Source organism: Rana temporaria, chromosome 3 (assembly GCF_905171775.1).
Source record: "Rana temporaria chromosome 3, aRanTem1.1, whole genome shotgun sequence".
NCBI lineage: Eukaryota > Metazoa > Chordata > Amphibia > Anura > Ranidae > Rana > Rana temporaria.
Window position 1 is genome coordinate 102,524,805 of NC_053491.1, and position 26,675 is coordinate 102,551,479.

Sequence of the window (26,675 nt, forward strand, 5' to 3'; positions counted from 1 at the left end):
TTATCTGAGGGAAATCTTGAGACCTGCTGGGGCACCTTGAGGACTGGTGTTGAGGAACACTGGTATAGAGTGCCCCTATAAGAAGCTGCAAAGTATAGTATAGAGTGCCCCCATAGCGAGGTAAAAAAAAAAAAAAAAAAATATGTGGCCTTTAGAACCACTGACTTCCTGCCAGGACTACATGTCCCACTAAGCATTGCTCCTCACATTCCCAAGTTCTCAGGCACATACTGACATGTATGGTGTATCGAGCTGTATGTGTGCTTCACTGTATTTTCTGATATGTAAACAAATACTAGAATCTGTATGCAGGCCAACTAATTGGCTGACCGATTATGAAAATACTGTAGTTGACAACCATTTTCATTGTCGATTAATTGATACGTTGTTTCTGCCCTGCCGCAGATTATAGGAAACTGCTAGCAGTGACCAAAGGACTTAGAAGCCTCCAAAATAAATGACTCTGAAAAAAAAGGCAAAGATATAAAATTGCATATAATATATTAAAGTATGGTGTAGAGAGTGTTGGTTACATATTTCAAACGTATGTACAGAATTTACACAGTACTGACTTTTCCCCTTTGAACTAGAAATCATTATTACACGTCCTTTTTGCCAAGACCTATGCGATGTGTCTAGAGAACTATAAATACCTGTCCTGTAGGCAGAGGCTGATCCAGCATTTCCACATCAGGATGCTGTGGGAGGTTGTACAATCTGCACAGGTCACAAATCAATCGCTTCAGTTGCTGCAAGAGCTACAGAGAAGAAAAACACAAATAACCAATACATGTTGCCAAAAGTTTTTCTGTAACGCAGTTACTGCAGATCAGCCATTCATTTCATTGCCTGCATTTTGGGTAATATAGACGGCATTTCCCAGTACTACACAATCGCCTGCTCCTGTAGTTAGCTTATTGCCTACAACAGATGTCTGCATGGGGCTTTGGATGAAGGTACAGGTGGCAATTTCAAGGAATTCAGAGAGGGGGAGAAAAAAAAAAAAAAAAAGTTTATCCTAAGACCCCTTTCACACTTTTGCAGGCGCTATAAGCAGGGCTGTGGAGTCGGTAGATAAATGTTCCGACTCCTCAGTTTTATGTACTCCCGACTCAGACTCTCCGACTCCTCTATATTAATATGCGAATGTATTTTACACATTCCTTGAGGGAAAGAAACGCAACCTACCACAGGACTACTGGCTGGGAAGCCAACAGTCTACTGTATTGCACAGTTTAAGCAAAAGACAAACACAATGAAAACAATCAAGTGGCTGGATAGTAGCAGCAGGCATAAACATCAGGAACAGGATCTTTACCAGTTCAAAAATACAAACCACATTATTTGGTTGTTTTAGAACAAAAACAAAGCTTATCTATAATGAACCAAAAACAAAATCTGTAAAACCTAGAAATGATTTATATTAATCTTGAAATGTAGTTATAGGCTTAGCAAATGCAAATCAATTCAATGTAGAGTTCTAAGGAAGAGAATTGCCTCTGCCAGATCCTCTTTCATAGAGGCTCTTAAGTCAGACTTTATTATTTTTAGGGCTGAAAATAATCTTTCGACACTGACTTGGGTGGGTGGCATTGCAGTAACTATTCTGGCCACATCACTAACGATCTCTGGATAAACAAGGATGGCTTCTTCAACAGTAAGTTTTGATGAGCGATCATACTTTTCAACTTTTTAGTGCTTTATAAAACTCCTGTTGGAATTTTTTTATTTGGACACTTACTGGTTCTCTAACATGCGTTCCCTGTAAAAGCAGAACACAACACTATGGAAACTATAAGGATTGCAGCTCCTAATTGTGCGTTGCGTGCCATATAGTGAAGCACATGAAAAGCATGCTTCTTCACGGTCCCTTAACGTGTTCGTTTTGCGGTTACGTGAGGCACTGCATGCATTGGTCTTTATTCTTACAGTAGAGAAGTCATTAATTATAACTTTTTGTGAATTGGGACATTTAAACTTGCTTTTTTTTTTTTTAATTCCAATCTAAATTTAGTAGGAGTCGGTACATTGTTTGCCGACTCCAGGTACCCAAAATTTCCCCCGGCTCCGACTCCACAGCCCTGGCTATAAGGCTAAAAATAGCGCCTGCAAAGCGTCCTGAAACAGCTGCTGCAGTCTCCAGTGTGAAAGCCCAGAGGGCTTTCACACTGGAGCAGGGCTAGTAAGACAGAAAAAAAAAAAAAAAAAAAAAAAAAAAAATCCTGCTAGCAGCATCTTTGAAGCGGTGTGTATACTGCTATACCGCCAGCAAAGAGCTTCTGCAGTAGTTTTAACCCCCTCTCGGCCGCAAGCGAGGGCGGGTGGGTGATAAAAGCGCCCGGTAGTGGGCGAATAGCGCCGCAAAATTGACGGACTTTACCAATCGAATGATTGCTATGGCAACCACCGGTAATGGCTATGCAGGCGAGTGAGGGAAAAAAAACCCACACACGCGTTTCTTCCTCTCCATCTGAATGAGCCTGGTGTCAATCTCTTGCTAGAGGAGCAGCGATTCACTCATTCAACTGGTTAGGGAGAAACACTAGACTGAGCGATTCACCTTCACATTTTAGCAATCCGACCTTTGGAAGAGTTCTTGCCAACACCAGAATTGCTTCCGGACTGCCGAGTGCGCGATTGTGTATGCAATTTTGTGCACGGGGTTAAGGGGGCACACGTACTGCTCACACTGCGATTGGACACAGCAGGAGCCAATCAGCTTTACAGGAGAGATGGATCAGCGGTGAGCTGATGTAAACAAAAGCACACCAGTGATCTGTCAGGGAGGAAAAGAGATTGTGTTTCAGCCAAGCTGAATAACGATCTCTTTTCATCCAGTGTAATGCTGGACAATGCGGAAAAAAAATAAAAAAAATAAAATAAAAAAAAAAAAAAAAAAAAAAATCGGCCGAAATTTGGTGGTTCAAACAGTTTGTTTTTCGAACAGTTAATGGGCACAAAAGTCGATAATCGTTCGGATGTTTTTGAGACGAAAAAACGAAGGACAAGTTTGGAAATTTTCTACCGAACGATAAAATCATAAGGTTAATGTGTTTCCCGTCCGAACTGTCTGCACTAGGTATATGTCAAAAAAAAAAAAAAAAAATTTTATTCATGTCCACTGAACGATTTTTTTATTTACAGCACAAATAAAATAAAAAACCTGCAGAGGTGATCAAATACCACCAAAAGAAAGCTTCATTTGTGGGGGGAAAAAACACATTTTATTTGGGTAAATTGCAGCACTGCCAGATCCCAAAATTACCTGGTCAGGAAGTGGGTAAAAGCTTCCGGGGCTGAATCAATTAACCACTTCCATACCAGGCACTTATACACCTTCCCGCCCAGACCAATTTTTACCTTTCAGCGCTGTTGCACTTTCAATGACAATTGCGCGGTCATGCTACACTGTACCCGAATGAAATTTTTATCATTTTGTACCCACAAATAGAGCTTTCTTTTGGTGGTATTAGATCACCTCTAGGATATTTATTTTCTGCAAAAAAAAAAAAAAAAGACCAAAAATTTAGAAAAAAAAAAACAAGTTTTTTTGTTTCGGTTATAAAACATGTAAATAAGTACATTATTTCCCGGCACGGATGGGCACTGAGAGGCGGCACTGATAGGCGGCACTGATGGGCACTGAGAGGCGGCACTGATGGGCACTGAGAGGCGGCACTGATGGGCAGCACAAATGGGTACTATCGTATGTGTTGTACTAATGGATGCCAAACAATGCCTTGGCCTTCAATTGTTTCCTTCTCATCCCTGGTGGTCTAGGGTGGCATACCTTTTTTTTTTTAATCCCCGGTGGTCTAGTGGGCATCCCTGGTGGTCCAATGGGCATCCTCGGGGGGGCTGTGCCGATAATCGATCAGCACAAACCCCTCCCTGTCACAGGAGCAGCCGATCGGCTCTCCTCCACTCGTGTCTGTCAGATGCAAGTAAGGAAAAGCTGATTACCGGCTTTTCCTGTTCACATCGTGATCAGCCGTGATTGGACACGGCTGATCACGTGGTAAAGAGTCTCCGTGAGAAACTCTTTACCTTGATCGGTGTTGCCGGGTGTCAGACTGACACCCTGCAACAACGATCGCCGCGATGCGCGCCCCCAGGGGCGCGCAGCGGCTCAGAATCCTGAGGACGTCATATGACGTCCAGTCAGGATTCTACAACCACTTTGCCGACGTCAATATGTCATTGGCGGGCGGCAAGTGGTTAAAGAGAGGCTGAGTTTATCAGTTGTAAGAAACTACTGTCAAACACTGAATAACAGCCTCCACATTATCATTTGGAAATTCAAAATAGTTGCTGCTAATAATGTTGTATGATGGCTTACAAGTTGGCAAGCGACAATAAATAAATAAATAAATAAATAAAAAAACTCACCAATGTGTTGCTTTTTTTAATGTCTTCCAAGCGTTCCAAAACTGAAGTCAGATTTGGGTCATCTGATTCTACAAACCATATTGGTGCAGAGGAAGGGTAGGACTCCTATATAGAAAACAAAAATGGTCAGTGTCTGAATAAATTTTTCAAAGAATCAAACATGAACACTAAACCTACAATGGGTATAGAAAAATCACCCCCTGTGGCTTTACAGCCCAAAATGAAGACAGTTTTATTCAGCTTTATTTACTCAGTGCAACTTATACATTCTCTCACTTGGATGTTCTAAACCCCAACATGAAGAAATAAATAAAAAAATAAAAATAAATCACAGAATCATGAGTTGGAAAAAGGCTCACCCCCCTCCTAAAAATTACTTGCAAGCTCAATCAGGTGTAGCTAAACACCTTCTAAATGGCACAAAGCCATTTGAATTTTAACCTGATCAGCTGTGGCCATTTTAAAGCGGGGGTTCACCCAAAAATAAAACTCTTACATTAGCTACATCTCTCCAGCATACTGCCAACATCTGCAGTATGCCGTTTTTTTTTTTGTACTTATCGTTATACGAGCCCTTGTTATCCGGCTCCGAGCGGGGGATTACTTCCGGGTATAGGCGTTCCTAAGCAAAGAGGAGTTGATTGACTGGCTGCTAAAGCGCGTCACGCCTTCCGAAAACACCCGAAGTCACTCGGGTGTTTACGGCGCCTGCGCAGTCCGCTACACGGCAGGCGCAGGCATCGTAAACGCCCGAGTGTCACTTCGGGGTTTTTCGGAAAGCGTGACGCGCCTTAGCAGCCGTCAATCAACTCCTCTTCGCTTAGAAACGCCCATTCCCCGCAGGATTCCCCGCTTGGAGCCGGATAACAAGGGCTCATATAACGATAAGTACAAAAAAACACCATACTGCAGATGTTAGCAGTATGCTAGAGCTAATGTCAAAAAGTGGATTTTTGGGTGAACCTCCGCTTTAATTAGCTCAGCATGACAAGAGCTTTCCTGGTGCATTTCAGTGTCTGCTAGTGCAACTGAAGCAAACAACTATGGATGGCAAAACCCTGTCAAAAGATGTCCAGGATAACGTTGCAATGCAAGTAGAAGGTATTTCTTTCATGTACTTATATAGCGCCATAAAATTACACAGTGCTTTACATATACATTTGCATCAATCCCTACCCTCAAGGAGCTTACAATCCGAGGTCCCCAACTCACATTCATAACATGGCCAATTTAGACAGGATCTAATTAACCTACTAATATATCTTTGGAGTGTGGAAGGAAACCCGAGTACCCAGAGAAAACCCATGCAGGCACAGGGAGAACATGCAAACTCTAGGCAGGTGGTTTCGTGGTTGGGATTCGAACCAGCGACCCTTTTTGCTGCTTTGGTATAACACAGACCCTCCCCTGGACCAGGACATTGTACCACACTGATAAAAGCCAAGAGAAACTGGTCAGAGAGGCTACCAAGTGGTCAGAGGGGACTAAAATTGAATTATTTGGCCAACACCAAATCATATGTTGGACTGAAATACCACCTCCATGCTTTACTGTAGGAATGGTGTTAATATCCTGTTATGGGGGGTGTTTCTCTGCAGCAGAGACTGGAGCACTGATGGCATTTTGCCCCATCCATTTTTCCTTCCAATTCTTAAACGGGAAAAAAAATCTGCTGCCTTCTGTCAAAGTTGTCAAAGGGAAAAAGGTTTACTTTCCAACATGACAATAATCCAAAATCATACAGAAAAAAAAAAATCACACAGTGGTTGAAGGATAAAAATGTGAACTTCCTTGCATGGCCTAGTCAAAGCCCAGACTTAAACCCCATTGAAAAGCTGTGGAATGACTTAAAGACTGAACGGGTCACCCCCTTCGAATCGGAACACACTGTGATCCGCGGATTGCCACAGCTCCGGAGCTAGGCCGAAGCCGCGGCCTTTCCTAACGTCATGGCCGTGGCTTCGGCCTACCTCCGGAGCCGCGACCAGAACGCTAGGAAAGGCCGCGGCTTCGGCCTAGCTCAGGAGCCGCAGGAATAACATTAGGAAAGTCTGCGTCTTCGGCCTAGCTCCGGCCATCTTGGTACACCCGGCGGCGGCCCTCCTGTGTACACCCACAGAGCAGGAGCCCGCACTCGTGGGACACACCGCTCGGGGAGTGTCTGTACTGCCTGAGGGGGGGGGGGTGTCACTGTACTGAGGAGGAGGAGGAGGAGGAGGAGGGGGTCACTGTACTGAGAGGAAAGAAGGAGATGTGGATATTACAGTGGGGGGAAATTATTTTGTTTTGCCGATCCGAGACTCCTGATCCGAACCGTGAGTTTTTTGATCTGTTGCACCCCTAAATTTAATGCTAGAAAATAATTCAGAAGCCCCAAACTTTCTTTTTTTTTTTTTAGGCAGAGACCCTGTGGAACAAAATATCGGTCACAGCAACTTATCACACGGTATTTGCGCAGCAATTTCTCAAACGCAATTTTTTGTATAATGTGACAGACAATATGCCAAGTAAAATAGATGCCTCACATCATGCACACTTGTTATGTGCTTGGTATGGTGCCAAACTTCAGTACTTACAAATCTCCATAGGCGATGCTCTTTTCTTTTTTACAGGTTACACGTTGAGCGTTACAGAGTCGAATGCTAGAATTATTGCCCTCGCGCCAACGTTAGCGGGGATACCTCACAAGTGCAATTAGAATGTTTACATATGCAGGCGTGACCTATGTATGCGCTCAAGCTTGCGGGGACGCTCAATTTTTACACTTTTCCTTTTAAAAAATAAATATTAAGTTTTGCTCACTTTTGTTCCCATTACAAAGGAATGTAAACATCCCTTGTAATAGGAATGGCGCGTGACAGGTCATCTTTATGGAGAGATGTATACATCTCTCCTCTAGGCAGGAAAGAAAAAAATAGATATACATCGGTCCCAGCCTTTGCTCCCAAGTCCCTGGCTTTACTTCCGGGGGCCTAGACGCGATGCCATGCCCGGGCCTCAGTCTCAATCTCTATGGCCAACTTCTGTTATGCCTTCTCTATGCCTCCAACACCACCATGTGGGTACATCTAGTACCCAACAGTGCCTCGCTCCTAAGGCAGCCAAAAACCTGTACACCCTCATAGTGTTTGCAAAGCCAATGAATCATTCCATGGACCACAAACTGGCCATTCATTATGCTGTATAACATTTTAATGTGGCAAAGTCTAAAGGCTCGCACACACACACACACACACACACACACACACACTAAGTCGAGCAAACATTTTCATCCAAAGAATTTTTGTACGATTTTCATATAGTGTGTACAGCAGATTCCAAATTTTCGTACGAAAATTCTCGAAGGGACAAAGTCCAAAATATCTCATACAGGAAACAGAACAAACGCTTTTCATTTAAAATGTGTACAGTTTTGGTACAAAAAAAAAAAAAAAAAAAAAAAAAAAAACACAGAAAAGACTGCATATTATCAGAAACAAAAAATAAAAATAAACCCAGATATCGCAGTACTAACAAGTGATCTCTATGCTGCGCTATTGTATTCCAATAGGGGGTTGTGTCCGTGTCCGCTCTGCATATTCAGAGCAGACACGGACATGCCACCCACACTTTCCGCTCATTGTGGCCCGCGATCGGTTACCAAGTTGCTTAAGTGGCCCTCACTCTTCAAAAGGTTGGGCACTCCTGCTGTAATGTTTTTCTTCCACTGCATAGCTTAGTGTCATCTGCCAACACTGGATCTGTACTTAATCCTAAACTCCATTATAAAATATGTTAAATAGGTTAGGGTCCAAACACTGAACCTTGGGGTATGCCACCAATAACAGTTTTTCCCAATAGATAAAAAAAAAAAAAATGTCCTTGTTTCCTCAGGGCCATTTATCTCATTAATGGATTGAATATTTATCCCCCTCTTATGTCATTATTAGTCAGTTTTATTTATCATTCGCTCAACTGATTGTTCAGACAGATTGGAGACTAGCCAATGCCAAATTGTAAAGATTTTTTTAAGAGCGCCTCCCATGTGTTAATTCCTCTTGTCCTGGATAAATATTAATTGCCCTAATCCATCGTTGGCGGATATTTTGATATCCATTTTTGTAATATAAGTATACGAGCCATATACATAATTCTCAACCACATCATTTATTTCAGCTGGGTGGGTGCAGATGCCGGTCGCTGCCTTTTTCCAGGATCGCGGCGAGCAGGATGTTTTAGGCGAGGCCGCGTTCTATGGAACAACATTTTTTTTTGCCCACCTTCCAAGCCAAGTCGCCAGGACGCTATTTCTAGTCGCCATGGCGACCTGGATTTGTCGAGCCCTGCTCTAGGCAATCTCCTGGGACACGCGACAGGTTTCTCCTCTAAACTTGACATACCGAAAAAAAAAAAAAGCGATCTCAGAGTTTACATCTGCAGGTGCCGTAAGTGACATCACTTCCAGCATCCGAAGGTCAGAGATACCTAGGGACCATCTGGTCCCTCCCACTGTCTGTAAAAACAATCAAGCGGCTAAACAGCTGCTAGGATTGTTTTTACATGACATGGAAAAGAAAGCGTTGCATACTAGCAAATTACCAGAGACTTGCCTTAAAACAAAGTCCTCCGACAGGGCTTCCATCTTCACCCGGTCTTCCGTCTGACTTTGTTCAGACTCAGCCTGTCTGACCGACCGAGCCATGATGCCTGAAGGAGCAGTATGCTGTTCCTCCAGAAAGCACGGGTCGTTGACATCAGCTGCTGTGTAGAATACCTCCTAAACGGTGCACGTTTAGGAGGTATTCATTTTATCTACAGGTAAGATTTCTTAGAAGATCACCTGTAGATAAAAAAAATATCAAACAAGTTTACTACCACGTCAAATGTTGCCCACCAACACAGCATTTTTTTGATTAGTCTTGTCAGTAAATCGTTTTTTCTTTTCCTCCTCTCAGTAAAATGGTAAGACCAATATCTAGCGTTTGGAAACATTTTCAGTGCAATTTCTGCTGAATGCAAAGCTGCAAATATTGCTACAAGGACGACAACACACATCTTTGAATGCCAGTGACCTAAAGACATTATGGAATAAAATGAGGACTATAATGTAAGTGCGAGTAGCTTTTCACTTTAGAGTTCTTATTCCAGAAACACTCTTTCTGCTGCTACTGGATCAAAGCGTTTCTTCATCAACAGCATCATTAAGGAAGTGCTACATACCACAGACTCCCAAAAATACACAATACCTGCATTTATAGATAAAATGGAACCTGAAAATCAGGAGAACATTGATCAAGCTCTTGAAAAAGCAATATTGGCTTCGGGATCAGGATTGTCAATAACTGAAAAATGCATTTTGGCAGGAATCTTAAATTACAAGGGAAAAGGTAGGTGGTTAGCAACAGGGTGGATTTGAATCACTAGTAAAAAAAAAGGCTAGATTTAAATACATTTTTTTAAAGAGCAACTGTCTTATGTCCAGCAGCAGCTCCCTTCTGACCCGCTGTTGACTCACTGACAGTCGCATTTACTTTAATGGGACAGGTGGCGACAACAGTGACACAAGGTGAGAGACGTGGCGGCAGCAGGTGAGTGGATGTCTGCCAACAGGCGCTGCCATGATGGATCTGGAATGACAGGTGCTCCTAAAGGGGTTGTAAAGGCAATTAGTTTTTTTCCCTAAATAGCTTCCTTTACCTTAGTGCAGTCCTCCTTCACTTACCTCATCCTTTGATTTTGCTTTTAAATGTCCTTTTTTCTTCTGAGAAATCCTCACTTCCTGTTCTTGTGTCTAACTACACACAGTAATGCAAGGCTTTCTCCCTGGTGTGGAGAAAGCCTCTTGAGGGGGGAGGGGGCGAGCAGGAGGGTCAGGGCACTCTCTACTTTGAAGATAGAGAAAGAAGCTGTGTGTTAGTGGGCGTCCTGACACTCCTGCTTGCCCCTCCCCCCTCAAGAGGCTTTCCCCACACCAGGGAGAAAGCCTCGCATTCCTGTGTGGAGTTACAGACAGAAGAACAGGAAGTGAGGATTTCTCAGAAGAAATAAGGACATTTAAAAGCAAAATGGAAGGATGAGGTAAGTGAAGGAGGACTGCACTAAGGTAAAGGAAGCTATTTAGGGAAAAAATGTTTTACCTTTACAACCCCTTTAAAATATAAGGACTCATTCATGGCTGGTAGTTAGAAAACCTTAATTTTGTTTTCAAATATTGAAGACTCTATTGAGAATAAGCTGCCAGGTTCGTAAAAGTGATATCAGAACCGATTTTAGGTTTATTGGTTAATCGAAAATAGTTGGAGTTCTCAAATTCTTGAATTAAAACAATAACATAGCCAGTGCATGTTATCTCAGCTTGCATTCATTGAATGAGTTTACCAAAAATTGCAGGATAAACAGCCTCATGCTACATAACCAAGCCCCATTTCATGCTGAACATTAAAAGGAGAAGTCCAGCCAAAACTCATTTGTCTGGACCTCTATGAGTCACAGGAGTGAAATTCATTTTACACTCCTGTGACCCGTTTTCAGCAGAGAGTGGACTGAAGTCTGCTCTCTGCTGACGTCACTGAAATCAGTCCAGGCACCGCGTCATCGTGACAATTAGCCCCACTCACACTCGTGCAAGTTGATAACGAATGCAATGCATTAAAAAAAAAAAAAAAAAAAAACTAGATTCGAATGTCATCCATAAAGTCATTGTTTTCAATGACAATTGTTCACATCTATGTGTTGCGATGCCTCTGCGAATGTAATAAAGGGTCTTGTGCAAGTTTACAGCATTGTGAATTTAATCTCCATAGACAATGTAAATCATTCTGAAAATCGCATTGTTGGTTCAGCTATGTGCGAATTCCACCACACTACTCGCCACAAAAACCAGGAAGTACACCGGAAGTTAACACCTTTATTTTTTCACTAGACATTAACCCCTTGCCGACCAGCGCACGACGATATACGTCAGCACAATGTAATGGCTGGGCAAATGAGCGTACAGGCAAGTCCCCTTTAAGACATGGCATTCCGCAGATACCCGTGTTCGTCTCAGAGAGGAAGAACGGGGAAATGCTGTAATCGGGAGCAGTGATCAGTGTCGTGTCACGTAGCCACGCCCCCCACAGTTAGAACACATCCCTAGGACACACTTAACCCCTTCAGCGCCCCCTACTGGTTAACCTCTTTACTGCCGGTGTCATTTTTACAGTAAAAAGTGCATTTTTACAGCACTGATCGCAGCATCAATGTCAATGGTCCCAAAATGGCGTCAAGTGTCCGCCATAATGTCGCAGTAAAAAAAAAAAATATATATATAATATTAGATAAAAATGCCATACAACTATTCTCCATTTTGTAGATGCTATAACTTTTGCGCAATTGCGATTTTTTTTAACCAAAAATTTGTAGAATACATATCGGCCTAAACTGAGGAAAAATTTTTTTATGGGGATATTACAGCAAAAAAAAAAAAAAAATATTGTTTTTCAAAATTGTAATCATTTTGTTTATAGCACAAAAAAAAAAAAAAAAAAAAAACGCAGAGGTGATCAAATACCACCAAAAGAAAGCTCTATTTGTGGAAAAAAAATAGTTAATTTTGTTTGGGAGCCACGTCGCACGACCACGCAATTGTCAGTTAACCACCTAAACGGTCACTAAAGGAATTTTTTTTTTGCTGAAATGACTGTTTACAGGGTATAGAGACATAATAGTTAACGGATTCCTTTTAAAAATTATTAAAAATAGATAAAAACCAATCATATAATGTACCTGCAGTTTAGTTTCGTTTTTGCTGTAGTTTCCTGGTTCTCTGATTTACAGAGACAAAGCCAATAAAGGGCAGTGATGCTTTGTAAAACGAAACTAGATTAGTGCTGACACACAGTAATCACACCTCCTTGATTAGTCACCACAGTGAGAAACCTCCCAGTACTGTGGTGATCAGGAAACAGACAACCAGGAAGTGTCCAGAACAGAGAGGAATTACAGCAACATCAAAGCAAAAACGAACAATGAGGACATGAAACCAAGACTGCAGTAAGGTAAAGGAAGCTATTTAGCTAGAAAAAAAAAATTCCTTAAGTGACCCTTTAAGACCCGGACCAAAATGCAGCTAAAGGACCTTGCCCCTTTTTGCGATTCGGCACTGCGTCGCTTTAACTGACAATTGCGCGGTCGTGCGACCTGGCTCCCAAACAAAATTGGCGTCCTTTTTTCCCCACAAATAGAGCTTTCTTTTGGTTGTATTTGATCACCTCTCAAGTTGTTTTTTTTGCGCTATAAACAAAAACAGAGCGACAATTTTGAAAAAAAATGCAATATTTAAATGCAATATTTTTTACTTTTTGTTATAAATATCCCCCAAAAATATATATATAAAAAAAATTCCCTCAGTTTAGGCCGATACGTATTCTTCTACATATTTGGAAAAAAAAAAAAAATAAAAAAAATAAAAAAAAAAATCGCAATAAGCGTTTATCGGTTGGTTTGCGCTAAATTTATAGCATTTACATAATAGGGGATAGTTTTATTGCATTTTTATTAATTATTTTTTTTTACTGCTAATGGCGGCGATCATCGATTTTTTTTGTGACTGCGACATTATGGCAGACACTTCGGACAATTTTCACATTTTTGGGACCATTGTCATTTTCACAGCAAAAAATTCATTTAAAGCGGTGGTTCCCCCTAAAACAAAATTTCTAACAATAGATTCGTAAGACCCGTTACACTGCGGGTAGGCTGGCTTTTTTTTTTTTTTTTTTTCGTACATACCGAGATCTCGCTGTCTCGTCCCTTGGCGGTGGGCGTTCCTAGTTGATTGACGTTCCTCGGACGGGCGCATACGTGACGTCACGACTTTCCGACAGAAGCCGAACGTCATTGCGCAGGCGCCATATAGAGTCGGCTCTATACGGCGCCTGCGCAGCGACGTTCGGCTTCTTTCGGAAAGTCGTGACGTCACGTATGCGCCCGTCCGAGGAACGTCAATCAACTAGGAACGCCCACTGACAAGGGACGAAACGCAGAGATCGAGGTATGTACTTAAAAAAAAAAAAAAAAAAAAAAAAGCCAGCCTACCCGCAGTGTAACGGGTCTTACGAATCTATTGTTAGAAATGTGTTTTAGGGGGAACCACCCCTTTAAATTTCATTGTTTACTGTGGAAATGACAGTTGCAGTTTGGGAGTTAACCACAGGGGACGCTGAAGGAGTTATGTTTCACCTAGTGTGTGTTTAAAACTGTAGGGGGGTGTGGCTGTAGGACTGACATCATCGATTGTGTCTCCCTATAAAAGGGATGACACGATCGGTGCAGCCGCCACAGTGAAGAATGGGGAAGCTGTGTTTACACGCGGCTCTCCCCATTCTTCAGCTCCGGGGACCGATCGCGGGACTCCAGCGGCGATCGGGTCCGCGGGTCCCGCGGTGCCGGAGCTTCAGGCAGGGTCCTGTACGTACATGTGCCCAGCCATGCCATTCTGCTGACGTATATGTGCAGGAGGCGGTCCTTAAGTGGTTAAAGCGACGCAGTGCCGAATCGCAAAAAGTGCTCTGGTCCAGGGCTTAAGTGGTTAACCGCTGACGACAGCGCCATGTAGATACATGTCGGCAGAGTGCCACGGCTGTACTGACCTTGCTACTTTGAAATCACGCTACTTCACGTTAAAGTGGAGTTTCCATCCCAAAAATATTTTCATTATTGTGCTCATTAGACCTAAAAAAAATTTTTACTCATCTGGAAATGCCTGTTGCTATGCGGTCCCACAAAATCTGCCTTTGGATCCACCTAGGATTCTGACATCATCTCCCTCTAATGCTCCTGGGAAATGTGTGTCATCATTTCCCAGGATGCAGTGCGCTACCCAATAATCACTCCCCATCCAAGACTTCCAGGAAGTGCTTGTGAGCTTCACAATGCCCACAAGCAAAATGACAACGGTGTGGACATAGTTTTATAAACTATCTTTTTTGAATATCTATGCGGAGCAGCGGCGGATTGTAAAATAGTAAGTGACCGGATTTAGATTATAAAAACGCAGGATGAAAGGACATGCATTTAAAAAATGCTAATTGTGGTTGGAACCCTGCTTTAAGTAGCATCATTGTGAACCAAAGAGACTTTCTTTTCAAAAAGCCCAGGTTCACACTGGTGCGATTTGACATGTCAAATTGGCAGCATTTGTGGCGCTGCACCAATTTCAAAAATCAGTTTCTGTACTACTTTTTGCGATTTCAGCCCGCAATTTACATTGACACCTGTGTAGAAACCTGCACAGATGTCTCCCGAAATCAGGACTGACCAGCAAGAGTGAAATGGTGCGAGTTCAGCCGAATTTGCATGGCTTCATTCCTGCAGCCCAGTGTGGGCTCCATTTCGTCTTTTTGACCCCTGATCTCATATTTAAAGAGGTCCTGTCATGCTTCCCCCCCCCTATTACAAGGGATGTTTACATTCCTTGTAATAGGAATAAAAAAAAAAAAAAAGGCACACTTTAATTTTCTTAAACAGTGGGGGAAATTTATTTATTTTTTTTAAATGCGCCCCCCGTCTCGCGTGCAAAAGCAAACTCATACGTGAGCAGTTTCCCTACATGAAAACTGTGTTCAAGCCACACGTGATGTATTGCCGCGATCGGTAGAGCGAGAGCAATAATCTAGCCCTCCTCTAACTTAAACATGCAACCTGTAGAATGCCTATTTTTAAGGGTAAAAGTTTGTCGCCATTTTATGAGCTGGTACAATTTTGAAGCGTGACATGTTGGGTATCAATTTACTCGGCAAAACATTATCTTTCACAAACAAATTAATAAAAATTAAGTAATTTTCTAGCAAAAAAAAAATGTAACTTGCAAATACCAAACCCCAGAAAGAGGCTCAGTCCTTAAGTGGTTAAGGTAAAAAAAACTTCTGTGACCAGCTACCCTCCAGACTCCCTGTTCAAACTGTTGACACCAGGTCCTAAAAATAGACTGAACACATTCTAGGCATTAAGGAACAATTTTATTTGCCTCCCCCTCCAAAAACACTTGCCCAACACCATTCTTGATCCAGCTCTGTCCCCACTGGCAGCCCAGCACTCGTCCTGGATTCACACCATTAGCTCCTACTGCTGTCAGTCAAAACGAGGAGGGGAGACACAGCCCGGCTTGGGAGCGTACCTGCATGAGTGTCCCCATAGCAAGAGGCTTGTTATGGGGCACTTGTAGAAGATGAGGAGCCTAGGGCCTGCAGGGGGGCCCCGGGAGATATATATATAAAAAAATTAATGCTGCTTAGACAGGCGTTTAGCCTTTTTTTAATGTCTGCAAAATCATCTCTATAGCAACCTATGTGGCCATGTGCAGCGTCTACAGGAAAAAATAAAATAAAAAAAGTATATATATTTTATTACACACAACACAAGGTCTTAATACAGAGGTACACCCAAAAGATGAAGCTTCGCTTATGTGCCTCCTTATTTAGCACCTTTTGGGGGGGGGGGGGGGGCGGGTACCTGGTTTTGACAGGTACCCGCTCTCACTTCAAGCTGACTTTGCAACAGCAAACTCATCCAGAAGTTCAGACCCCCCCACATTTACAGAGCGCTTTGCGCACGTGGAGTAGAGAGCCTGCCATGAAGCCACAAGGCTTTACTAACGGTTTCCCTTTACTGGAGATGGCGGCGGCAGTACCTGAGAGCCAATTGAAAAAAATCAGCAAAGTAATGACAGCGCTGGATTTGTGGACAGGCAAAGTCTCTTAATATTAAAGCGGTAGTTCACCCCCCCCCCCCCCCCCGACACATTTTATCATCGAGACAGGCATTGTAGCGCGAGCTACAGTATGCCTGTCCCGATTTTTTTAACCCCGGAATTACCTTGTAATCCGACATCGTAGGTTTCGGCTCCCGCGGGGAATGGGCGTGCCTATGGAGAGGGAGGATGATTGACGGCCGGCCCTGGCACGTCACTCTCCCCGAAGACAGCTGGAGTAGGTCTCGGCTCTTCACGGCGCCTGCGCACAGGCTATGCGCACGCGTCGTGAAGACCGAGCCTATTTCGGCTATTTCCGGAGAAGCGTGACGCGCCAGAGCCGGCCGTCAATCATCCTCCGTCTCCATAGGCACGCCCATTCCCCGGTATCTTCGATGGACGACTACAAGGTGAGTACGGGGGTAAAAAATTCGGGACAGGCATACTGTAGCTCGCGCTACAATGCCTGATTTTAAGGTAAAAGAAAAAAAAAATTTTTTTTTTTGGTCGATAGGGTGAACCCCCGCTTTAAAAGTCAAGAGTTACAGTATTTGTTGCTGCCGGGCTTCATTTTTTTCTGAAGGAGCCTGGAGCTCCTCTAACACCAGCCTACGCATCATGTGCCAAATCACATCGCCTCTGACTTTTTCCTCTGTGTTTCTGCATGTAGAGAAAGAAGCCCAAAGAAATCACACACACACACGTGTATAAGTAAACATAGAAAAGGAAAGCAGCGGCCAGGTCCCAGGACAGTCGCGATGCCCACATCCCAGGACAGTCGCGATGCCCACATCCCAGGACAGTCGCGATGCCCACATCACAGGACAGTCGCGATGCCCACATCACAGGACAGTCGCGATGCCCACATCACAGGACAGTCGCGATGCCCACATCACAGGACAGTCGCGATGCCCACATCACAGGACAGTCGCGATGCCCACATCACAGGACAGTCGCGATGCCCACATCACAGGACAGTCGCGATGCCCACATCCCAGGACAGTCGCGATGCCCACATCCCAGGACAGTCGCGATGCCCACATCACAGGACAGTCGCGATGCCCACATCACAGGACAGTCGCGATGCCCACATCACAGGACAGTCGCGATGCCCACATCACAGGACAGTCATGATCTCACATACACTTTACATGGGGAGCCCTGCACTGATCAGCTGACTTGTGTTATGGTGAGAGGCAGACATGGCGCCCCCAGAGGATTTTCCATGCAGTGTTCCGAGTCCCCCATAGACAAGCTATACCCAGGCCTACCCCCCCAGTACGTAGTTTCCCCCCAGACAGGCAGTGCTCCCCCATGAGGCAGAGCTGAGGTATGCAGCCCATCCTGTGAGGCCTACCCTCGCTCCTGACACTAACCGTGATGTTGCAGTGGATGGTCAGGGCCCCTCCGGTGCTCTGGATGAACACACAGTGCAGCTCGTCCAGCCTCCAGCTGATGATCCGGAACCTCTCGTGCTCCTTCCCGAAAATAGACTCGAGGAGTCGCAGCTCGGCCTTTAGCCCAGAGACAGACATCTTGGCCTCATTTCCGCCCGGCGGAGGCCCGAGGAGACAGCGGGGTCATGCCCGGGGCCCGAGCTCTCCGCCCGGCCTGTACATAAGATGGCGACGGCCTGGCTTTGTGTATGCGGAGCTACGCTACCGAGGGCCACGGATCGGGAGGCTTCCGGCGCAGTGACGTCACGAACGGGGGGTACTACCGAGAGGAAGCACACACTTGCGCACTGTTGATAAACCGCCGCTGGCCAGTGCGCGTGCGTTCAGTGAATGGCATTTTAGAGAGGAAATTGCGCAGGCGCGGGGAGGGTTTCTGCGAGTTGAGCTCCCTCCAGTTACCTCATGCACTTCACACGTCCCATAAGGAAGAGGGATACCTTTTATTACATAATATTTCTGTAAAACACACATTCCTCCATCATGTATTGTGGAAAATGAAAGCACAAGAACAGTCACATTAACCGCTTGCCACCTGAGGCATTTTTAAATGGTAAAACAATAATTTTATTGCTAGAAAACGACTTAAAACCCCCAGATATTCTTTATTTTCTAAAAGCAGAGACCCTGGAGAATAAAATGGTGGCTGTTACAATTTTTTTTTTACGCCATTGCACATCCTCAAGGATCTCTAGTGTTTATCAGAGCCATTTACAGCAATGGTCTACCACACCTAGGAAAATGTAATGTCAGCAGCTACAAATACTGCAGATGCCGACTTTTATTATACGGACATTTACCTGTCCAAGGAGCCCCCAATGTCTGCACGGCAGCCGATCTTCAGACCGACTGTCGGGTGCAGCCGCCACCATTGCCGATAAAGGAATCCGGCAGTGAAGCCTTTTGGCTTCATAGCTGGTTCCTTACTAGGCATGCATGCTGCGCATTTCAATTAGTCTGGCAGCGGAGGAAGGTGAGGGGGCCAAACTTCCATGGCCCCATCTCCCAGAAGTCAAAAACAGGTTCCCGTTCCCCCCTGAAAGGTGCCAAATGTGGCACCGGAGGGGGGGGGGGGGGGGAGACAAACAAGCAGAAGTTCCACTTTTGGGTGGAACTCCGCTTTAAATAAACATTAGAGGCCCCTAAGAATGCGCGATTATGTGTAACACATTGGGAGGAGCTAATTTTGTGACGTTGCACTGCCAATCGGGCGGCCGTGGTGATTGATGTAAGTGATTAACCACTTCAGCCCCAGAAGGATTTATCCCCTGCATCGCTTTAACTGAAAATTGTGCGGTCGTGCGATGCTGTACCCAAACAAAATTTATGTCCTTTTTTCCCCCCACAAATAGAGCTGTCTTTTGAGGGTATGTGATTACCTCTGCTTTTTTTTGTCTTTTTTTCATTATAAACAAATAATGAGCAATAATAATAAGATAAAAAAAATATTTTACTTTCTGCTATAAAATATTTCCAAAATAAATGTAAAAAAAATAATTTATTCATCAGTTTAGGCCGATATGTATTCTGCTACATATTCTTGTTAAAAAAATCGCAATAAGGCCCCTTTCACATTGGGACGTTTTTCATGCGGTACAGCGCTAAAAATAGCACTGCTATACCGCATGAAAAATCATGCCCTGTACTCTTCAATGTGAAAGCCCGAAGGCTTTCACATTGAAGCGATGCGCTAGCAGGAACGCTCCAAAAGTCCTGCTAGCCGCATCTTTACCGCGGTATAGGAGCGGTGTGTTCACCGCTCCTATACCGCGCTTTCCCATTGAAATCAATGGGAAAGCGCGGTAATACCGCTGTAATACCGCGGTAATACCGCCGCAACGCGGGCGGTATTAACCCTTTTTCGGCCGCTAGCGGGGGTTAAAACCTCACCGCTAGCGCCCGAATATCGCGGTAAACACGATGGTATAGCCGCGATACAAAGAAGCGCGGCTATACCGTCACCGCGGCTGACGCTTCAGTGTGAAGCCAGCCTTAGTGTATATTAATTGGTTTGCGCAAAAGTTATTGCATCTACAAAATAGGGGATAGATTTATGCCATTTTTATTATTTTTTTACTAGTAATGGCGGCGATCAGTGATTTTTAGCAGGACTGCGATATTGCGTCAGACAGATTGGACCCCTAACTGACATTTTTGACACTTTTTTGGGAACCAGTGACATTATTACTGTAAACAGTGCTAAAAATAGGAGTTAAAGCAGAGGTCCGCCTAAAAAAAAAAAAAAATATTAAAAGCCAGCATACTGCAGCTGCTGACTTTTAATATATGGACACTTACCTGTCCAGGGCGCCCACGATGTCGGCAGCCTAAGCCGATCAGTCGCTCGGCTCTTGGCTGCCCCCGCCACCATCCTCGGTGAGGGAATCAGGAAGTGAAGCCTTGCAGCTTCACTTCCTGGTTCCCTACTGCGCTGGCGTGAGTCGCGCTGCATGTCCTCACTGGTCCCTGCTGTCTTCTGGGACCTGTGTGTTTCCCAGAAGACAGCGGGGAGGACAGTGTAGGTGCAGGAAGTGGCGTAGGTCACCGCGATCACTGCAGTGATCTATGCCAGGAAGTGGGAGCAAATACCGGCTTAGCTCCCAACTGTCCCTGATTTGGAGGGACTGTCCCTGATTTGGAGCAATGTCCCTCTGTCCCTCATTCTCCTCATTTGTCCCTCATTTTGCTCTGATCTATATATGTATATGTATATTGTATATAAAATGCACGTTTTATCTATGAAAACGTGTTTTCCAGCCCTAAACCTTTCATCTGATTTTTAAATTGCTGCATTTGTAAGTTCAAAAAGCCAATATAAAGGAATAGTAGTGGTAAAACAAGCACTTGTGGGTTTAACCATTATTGTTTTTTGTACAATTCTCCTTTTAGGGGGCGTGGCAAGGGGTGTGTCCTATGCCTGCATACTTTTGCTGACAGGTGTCCCTCATTCCCATCTCAAAAAGTTGGGAGGTATGAATACCGATATTACACAGGTATCTGCTCCCTCCTCCCCCCTGAAAGGTGCCAAATGTGACACCGGAGGGGGGGAGGATTCCAAAAAGTGGAAGTTCCATTTGTGGGTGGAACTCCACTTTAACATCTCCCCTGTCAGAAAGGTGATTTGCCTTGTTTACACAGGCAGATTCCTGTTCTGTCACTGCAGGGAATGACCGCTGATTGCCTCCCCCGCTGGCCAATGGGAGCGCACACAATAGAGAGTTTCCCGAGCCGACGTACAGCTACGGCGATTCGTGGGATCATGCCACCTTGTGGTAAAATAACGACGGTGGCTGGTCAGCAAGCGGTTAAACAGGGACGTCCCTCCCGCCGACCTTCGGTGCTTCTACCGGCCCGCCTGTGGGATCGGTGAGCTTGAGAAGAAATCTGCTGGCAGCGGAAGTTTACCAGATGGTCCCCGGTCATCTCAAGGACTCTCTGACTCACGGAGGCTGGATGTGACGTCACGACCGGCCCACTCAGTTGTAAACAGTGCCGTGTATTCGGCTGGAAAGCCTGAGATAATTTTTTTTTTTAATCTTAGGTTTTTAAAGCCTAGAGGAGAGATGTGGGGTCTATAAGACCCCACATCTCTCCATAAAGAGGACCTGTCATGCACTATTCCTGTTACAAGGGATGTTCACATTCCTTGTAACAGGAATACAAGTGAGCATTTTTTTTTTCTTTAACCACTTAGTAACCGCCCTATAGCCGAAATACGGCTACAAGGCGGTTCCCTAACTCTGGGAGGGCGTCAATATACGTCCTCCCGGAGAATCAGACCCGGAAGCAGCTCCTTACCACGTGATCATTGGACGGCGCGATCACAAATGTAAACAAACACGGGCGGATGGGTCACCTGCAGGTCATCTCGCTCCTCTCCTCACACCATTGCAGCGTGAGAGAAGAGGAGAGAGATTAGTGACAAAACGTAAGTGCCCAGCAGTGCCCCATCTGTTCCCCATCTGTGCCATCTGTGCCCCACCAGCGCCATCTGTGCCCCACCAGCGCCATCTGTGCCCTACCAGCGCCATCTGTGCCCCACCAGTGCCATCTGTGCCCCACCAGTGCCATCTGTGCTACACCAATGCCACAACACTGCCACATCAGTGCCACCTGTGCCCATCAGTGCCACCTGTGCCCATCAGTGACGTCTGTGCCCACAAATGCCGCCTGTGCCCACGAGTGCCGCCTGTGCCCACAAGTGCTGCCTGTGCCACCTGTGCCACACCAGTGCCGCCTGTACCGCACCAGTGTCATCTGAGCCACACCAGTGCCGCACCAGTGTCATCTGAGCCACACCAGTGCCGCCTGTGCCCATCAGTGCCACCTTTTCCAATCAGTGCCACCTGTACCCACCAGTGCAAGAAAAAATATTTTTTTTATACAAAATTTTCGCTCTTTTTTCATTAATAGCGGAAAAAATAAAAACCGCAGAGGTGATCAAATACCACCAAAAGAAAGCTCTATTTGTGGGAAAAAAAGGACAAAAATTTAATTTGGCTACAGTGTTGTATGACCGAGTTATTGTCATTCAAAATGTGAGAGCACCGAAAGCTGAAAATTGGTCTGGTTATTAAAGGGGTTTAAGTGCCCAGTGGTCAAGTGGTTAAAGGGAAAGTGTTAAAATAAAAAACATGTAAATAAAATAAGCAAAACATTTTTTTTAAAGTGCCCTTGTCCCCACGTGCTCGCACGCAGAAACTAATGCATATGTAGGTTGTGTTTGCAACGTTGTGGTGAGTGTTAAAAGTCTATATGGTCCATATGGTGGAAGGATACATACCGCTGGGGTCGCCTATTTGAGTTTGGTGATTTGGTGAAGGAAGTCACACAGATAAGATCATAAAGAGGACTGGACATTTTATTTTATTTGCACATTAATACAGTGGAGTTACATTACATGTATTTTTAAATATGTAATAGATTGTTTAACACGCTATTTCTGAGCGCTGCAATTTAACTACCTCAATACTGGACACTTTCACCCCTGCACGCGTAAGAACGGGAGGTGCATGCCGGGTATCCAGCATCACCATGTTCAGGAAGAGAATGCTAGTGGACTTCAAATGCCCACACTAAAGATGTAGTGTGGTGATTTGGTTAATAACATGGATTAATAGAGTTAAAATAGTTTAATAGAACGGATTACCTTTAAAAAGAAAAAAAATAATCTGGGTGGAGCGCTTTAAGATGGGCACAGAAACTAACTTTGTTATGGTCATTCTTTGAGAAAGTTTTTTTGCCTAGGGCAAAACACGTCAGAATAGAACATTTTCCTGCTGGTGATTTTAACCACTTCCTTACTGGGTACTTAAACCCCCCTCCTGCCCAGACCAATTTTCAGCTTTCAGCGCTGACGCACTTTGAATGACAATTGCACGGTCATACAACGCTGTACCCAAATGACATTGTTATCATTTTTTTTCACACAAATAGAGCTTTCTTTTGGTGGTATCTAATCACCACTGGGGTTTTTATTTTTTTGCTAAACAAATGTTTCATAATTTGTTATAAAATTTTGCAAACAGGTAATTTTTATCCTTCATTGATATGCGCTGATGTGGCAGCACTGGTGGGCACTGATAGGCACAGATAAGGCGGCACTGACAGCTGATCACATGCTAATGGGTCGGGATCTCATTGACTCGCTGATCACAGAGCGCACCGCAGGGGGCAATTCAGGTCCGCGCTGTAGCCGTCTTTCAGCTATAGTGCGGATCTGAAGTGGTTAATAAAATAATAATATTGTAGTTAGTCTGCTAGGAAAATGTTGTTGTTGGCTCCTGCTCTAACTAAAGGAACAGTGATTGTTTGGTCTGGTTTATTCAGGGCTTAACAGGCTGGGAGTTTGATTGCTTCCCCCTGCCTCTAAAAGTTTCTATTGCTTAGAAAGGGAGATCTCAGATGACCAGTTTGAATATTGAGCAGGGCTTGGCCAATCCCTGGAGGGTGTGCTCAGTTGGTGGCTAGGATGCTGTTAAATAATCTGGACTAGAGGAGTTAAGTCTTTGGGAGATATTACAAGGGAGGGGGAAATTCTGACGTTTGACCAACTGAAAGCAAGGCATGATCTACCCAACTCCTAGTTTTTTTTAGATATCTTCAATTACATCATGCATTTAAGGTTCAATTTTGTGGGGGAGGGGATAGAGACTCTGCCTTCAGCTCTTGAAGATCTACTGTCAGATGTTGACCTTCCCAAACCATTGTCAGTCACATATAAAGATTTGTTCAAAAAGACCCTGCCTGCAGTGATTAGATGTAGAGAACGATGGGCAATGGAGGTCCCGGATATTCAGGGGGACTAGAGGACGTATGCGGCTGTAGTAGAGAGAACTGATCATAGAGGCGCACAGGGGATGTTTGCTTCCGTTCCATCAGGACTAGGGTGACAACATTTCCAAACTACCATTCAGGGACACCCTCCCTTCCCAAAAATCAGCTTGTGCTGTAATGAATCACAGCACAGTGATTGAACACAAGAGGCGGGATTTATGATTTCTCCAATCACAAGCAGGGGGCGGGATTGTGCTCCTTCAGACATTCCCGGCCAGGGCAAGTACTGTCAGTGAGTAAAGCGGTGATGTGGCGGCCTTTTTTGGGGGCATCAGATTGGCCCGGGGGGTGTCTGTGTCAGGTTCATTCCGGGACACTGTATTGTCCTGGAATGAATGTGCCCGGGACAGACCTGCAAAATGTGGGACTGTCCCGGGCAATCCGGGACATGTGGTCACCCTAATTAGGACATGTCCTCCAGTGCTGCGCCTCTATAATGACACTACAGAGCGGCAGCCTGAGTAACATTCAGCAGAGGCATCCCCTGCATCCCCCTAGATGTGCACACTTTATCACAGCAGCACCCACTAGAGGTTAAAACCTTTATCACAGAGGTATTTATAATACAGCACCGAAAACTTACATAGTGCAGAGATGGAGAGTAAACTAAAGAAGCCAGCAGCCAAGCGACCTAAGCAGCAGTGCACCCTAGGTGGCCACCTAGTTTGCCAAGTGGTAGCACTGGCCCTGTATGTGTTACTCACAGGCACAGAGAAGAGAGGTATTGGTGATGGACAGTGTACACAAAAGAGAGGGACATGAATCTCAAGGCCTGTGCCTCCTCTATTCTGCCGTGTAACTGGGAAATGAGTACTGGAAAGGCAGAGCAGAGAGTGGTGACTGAAGTCACCGTTCTCTGCTCTGGTAAAACTCTAAACTGAGTGATCAGTGGTCACGTGATCACTGAATGCTCGGTCTTGGAGCCGGTGGAGGACAGCTGCAGCATCACATTGATGCTGCGGCATGGGGTGAATATGTACAGTATGTTTATTTTTTTAGTACCGTAAACTTCTCCTTTAACAGCAACTAATGACTTTATCCCCATCCAAACATCATACGTTAACGTCCATCAGATGTCTTCCAAGATAAGGCTCTAATTTTCTAGAGGTTTTGGAAATTACCTTTATAACTCATAAACAAGTTCATAGGTAATGAGACCATGACTGTACTATTCCTCCTCATAAACAAGTCTGCCAAGTATCAGACATGTCCAGACATATACCTTTAGTAAACTTATAATAAGTACATCCTTAAAATAGCTAACACATCCCTAAAGTGGCTGGCACGGTTAGAAAATTGTGGCTGACCAGGTGATTCAGCATGGATCATCATAAATTTCATATCCACCAGAACATGTGCATTGATGCATACTGAGTTGAACAACTTTGCCGTGTGTTATGTTTTTGAAGGACTCCATTTGATTTGACTTAAATGGCTAGTCGAGGTACTTAGACTGGGCCATATTCTGAGTATAGTTACGATAAAGTATCTCAGGATACTCCATCGTATCTCTCTTTTTTGGGCCGCGTATTTATGCGAGTGATTCTTAGGCCCCGTACACACGACCAAACATGTATGCTGAAACTGGTCCGCGGGCCAGTTTCAGCATACATGTTCGGTCGTGTGTAGGCGTGAGCGGGCCGAATTCCAGCAAACATTTGCCCGCCGGGCCTTTTCCCAGCGGGCAAATATTCCTGGACTTGTTTTAAAACCGTCCGCTGGAATCTTGCCCGCTCGGACATGTACGGTCGTCAGTACAGACCTACCGTACATGTCCGAGCGCCCGCCGTCCGTCGCATGCGTCGAATGACTTCGACGCATGCGTGGAAGCCTTTAAATGGCAGGCCTGCCCACGTCTCCGCGTCATCGTCGCGGCGACGACGCGGACACGCCCCGCGTATTGTTTACGCGCGGACTTCTGTACGATGGTTAGTACAACCATCGTACAGAAGCCCTCTGGCAGGCATGTACGGTGAAAACGGTCCGACGGACCGGTTTCATCGTACATGTTTGCTCGTGTGTACCGGGCCTCAGAATAATTTTCCCATAGATACGCTTAAGATCCGACATGTGTAAGTCACTTCCACTGTCGGATCTTAAATGTAATTACTCTGCTGGCCGCTAGGTGGCGTTTACGTTCAGGTCTCATTTGTTTATGCAAATGAGCCTGATACGCCGACTCACGAATGAAATCGCGTCGCATAACCGTCGCTAACGTCGTTTGCGTAGGCGTAAGGTTACCCCTGCTATATGAGGGGTAACCTTACGCCAGTCCCACGTAGGCCATGTTAAGTATGGCGTCGGGTCCGCGTCGTGTTTTCCCGTCGGGTACGTCGTTTTACTAAGTCGTCCGCGAATACGACTTTACGTCAATGACGCACACGTCGGCGTCATTGACGTTTTACACCGAGAACTGGAGCATGCGCACTGGGTTATTTTAAGCCCGGTGCATGTGCAGTTCGTTCGAATCGGGGGCGCGCTTAATTTAAATACAAGCCGCCCCCTTGGATATATGCGGGGATACGCCGGGCCAAATACACTACGCCGCCCCAAACTACGGAGCAAGGGCCATATTCTCGTAGATATCTGGCGGGCGGCGCGTAAGCCATTTACACTCCGCCGCCCCAACCTACAGGAGCAAGTGCTGTATTCCCCAAACACTTGCTCCGTAGTTTGGGGCGGCGGAGTGTATTTGGCCCGGCGTATCCCCGCGTATCTCCAAGGGGGCGGCTTCTATTTAAATTAAGCGCGCCCCCGATTCTAACGAACTGCGCATGCGCCGGGCT

General features: G+C 45.0%; 1 protein-coding gene across 2 annotated transcripts in view; it reads right to left on the minus strand.

Moving 5' to 3' along the window:
* UBE2Q2 (ubiquitin conjugating enzyme E2 Q2) overlaps nt 1-17,873 on the minus strand; it is a 48,611-nt gene extending 30,738 nt beyond the window's left edge. The window contains exons 1-3 of one of the 2 annotated variants that reach the window (XM_040343128.1): nt 17,476-17,873; nt 4,390-4,494; nt 654-758 (exon numbers count right to left, since the gene is read on the minus strand). In XM_040343128.1, coding sequence (XP_040199062.1) covers nt 654-758; nt 4,390-4,494; nt 17,476-17,634 — 369 coding nt within the window. In that variant the 5' untranslated portion in view covers nt 17,635-17,873. The remainder of the gene's footprint in view (nt 1-653; nt 759-4,389; nt 4,495-17,475) is intronic. The other variant, XM_040343129.1, reaches the window with a different exon arrangement.
* Between the last annotated feature and the right edge of the window lie 8,802 nt (nt 17,874-26,675).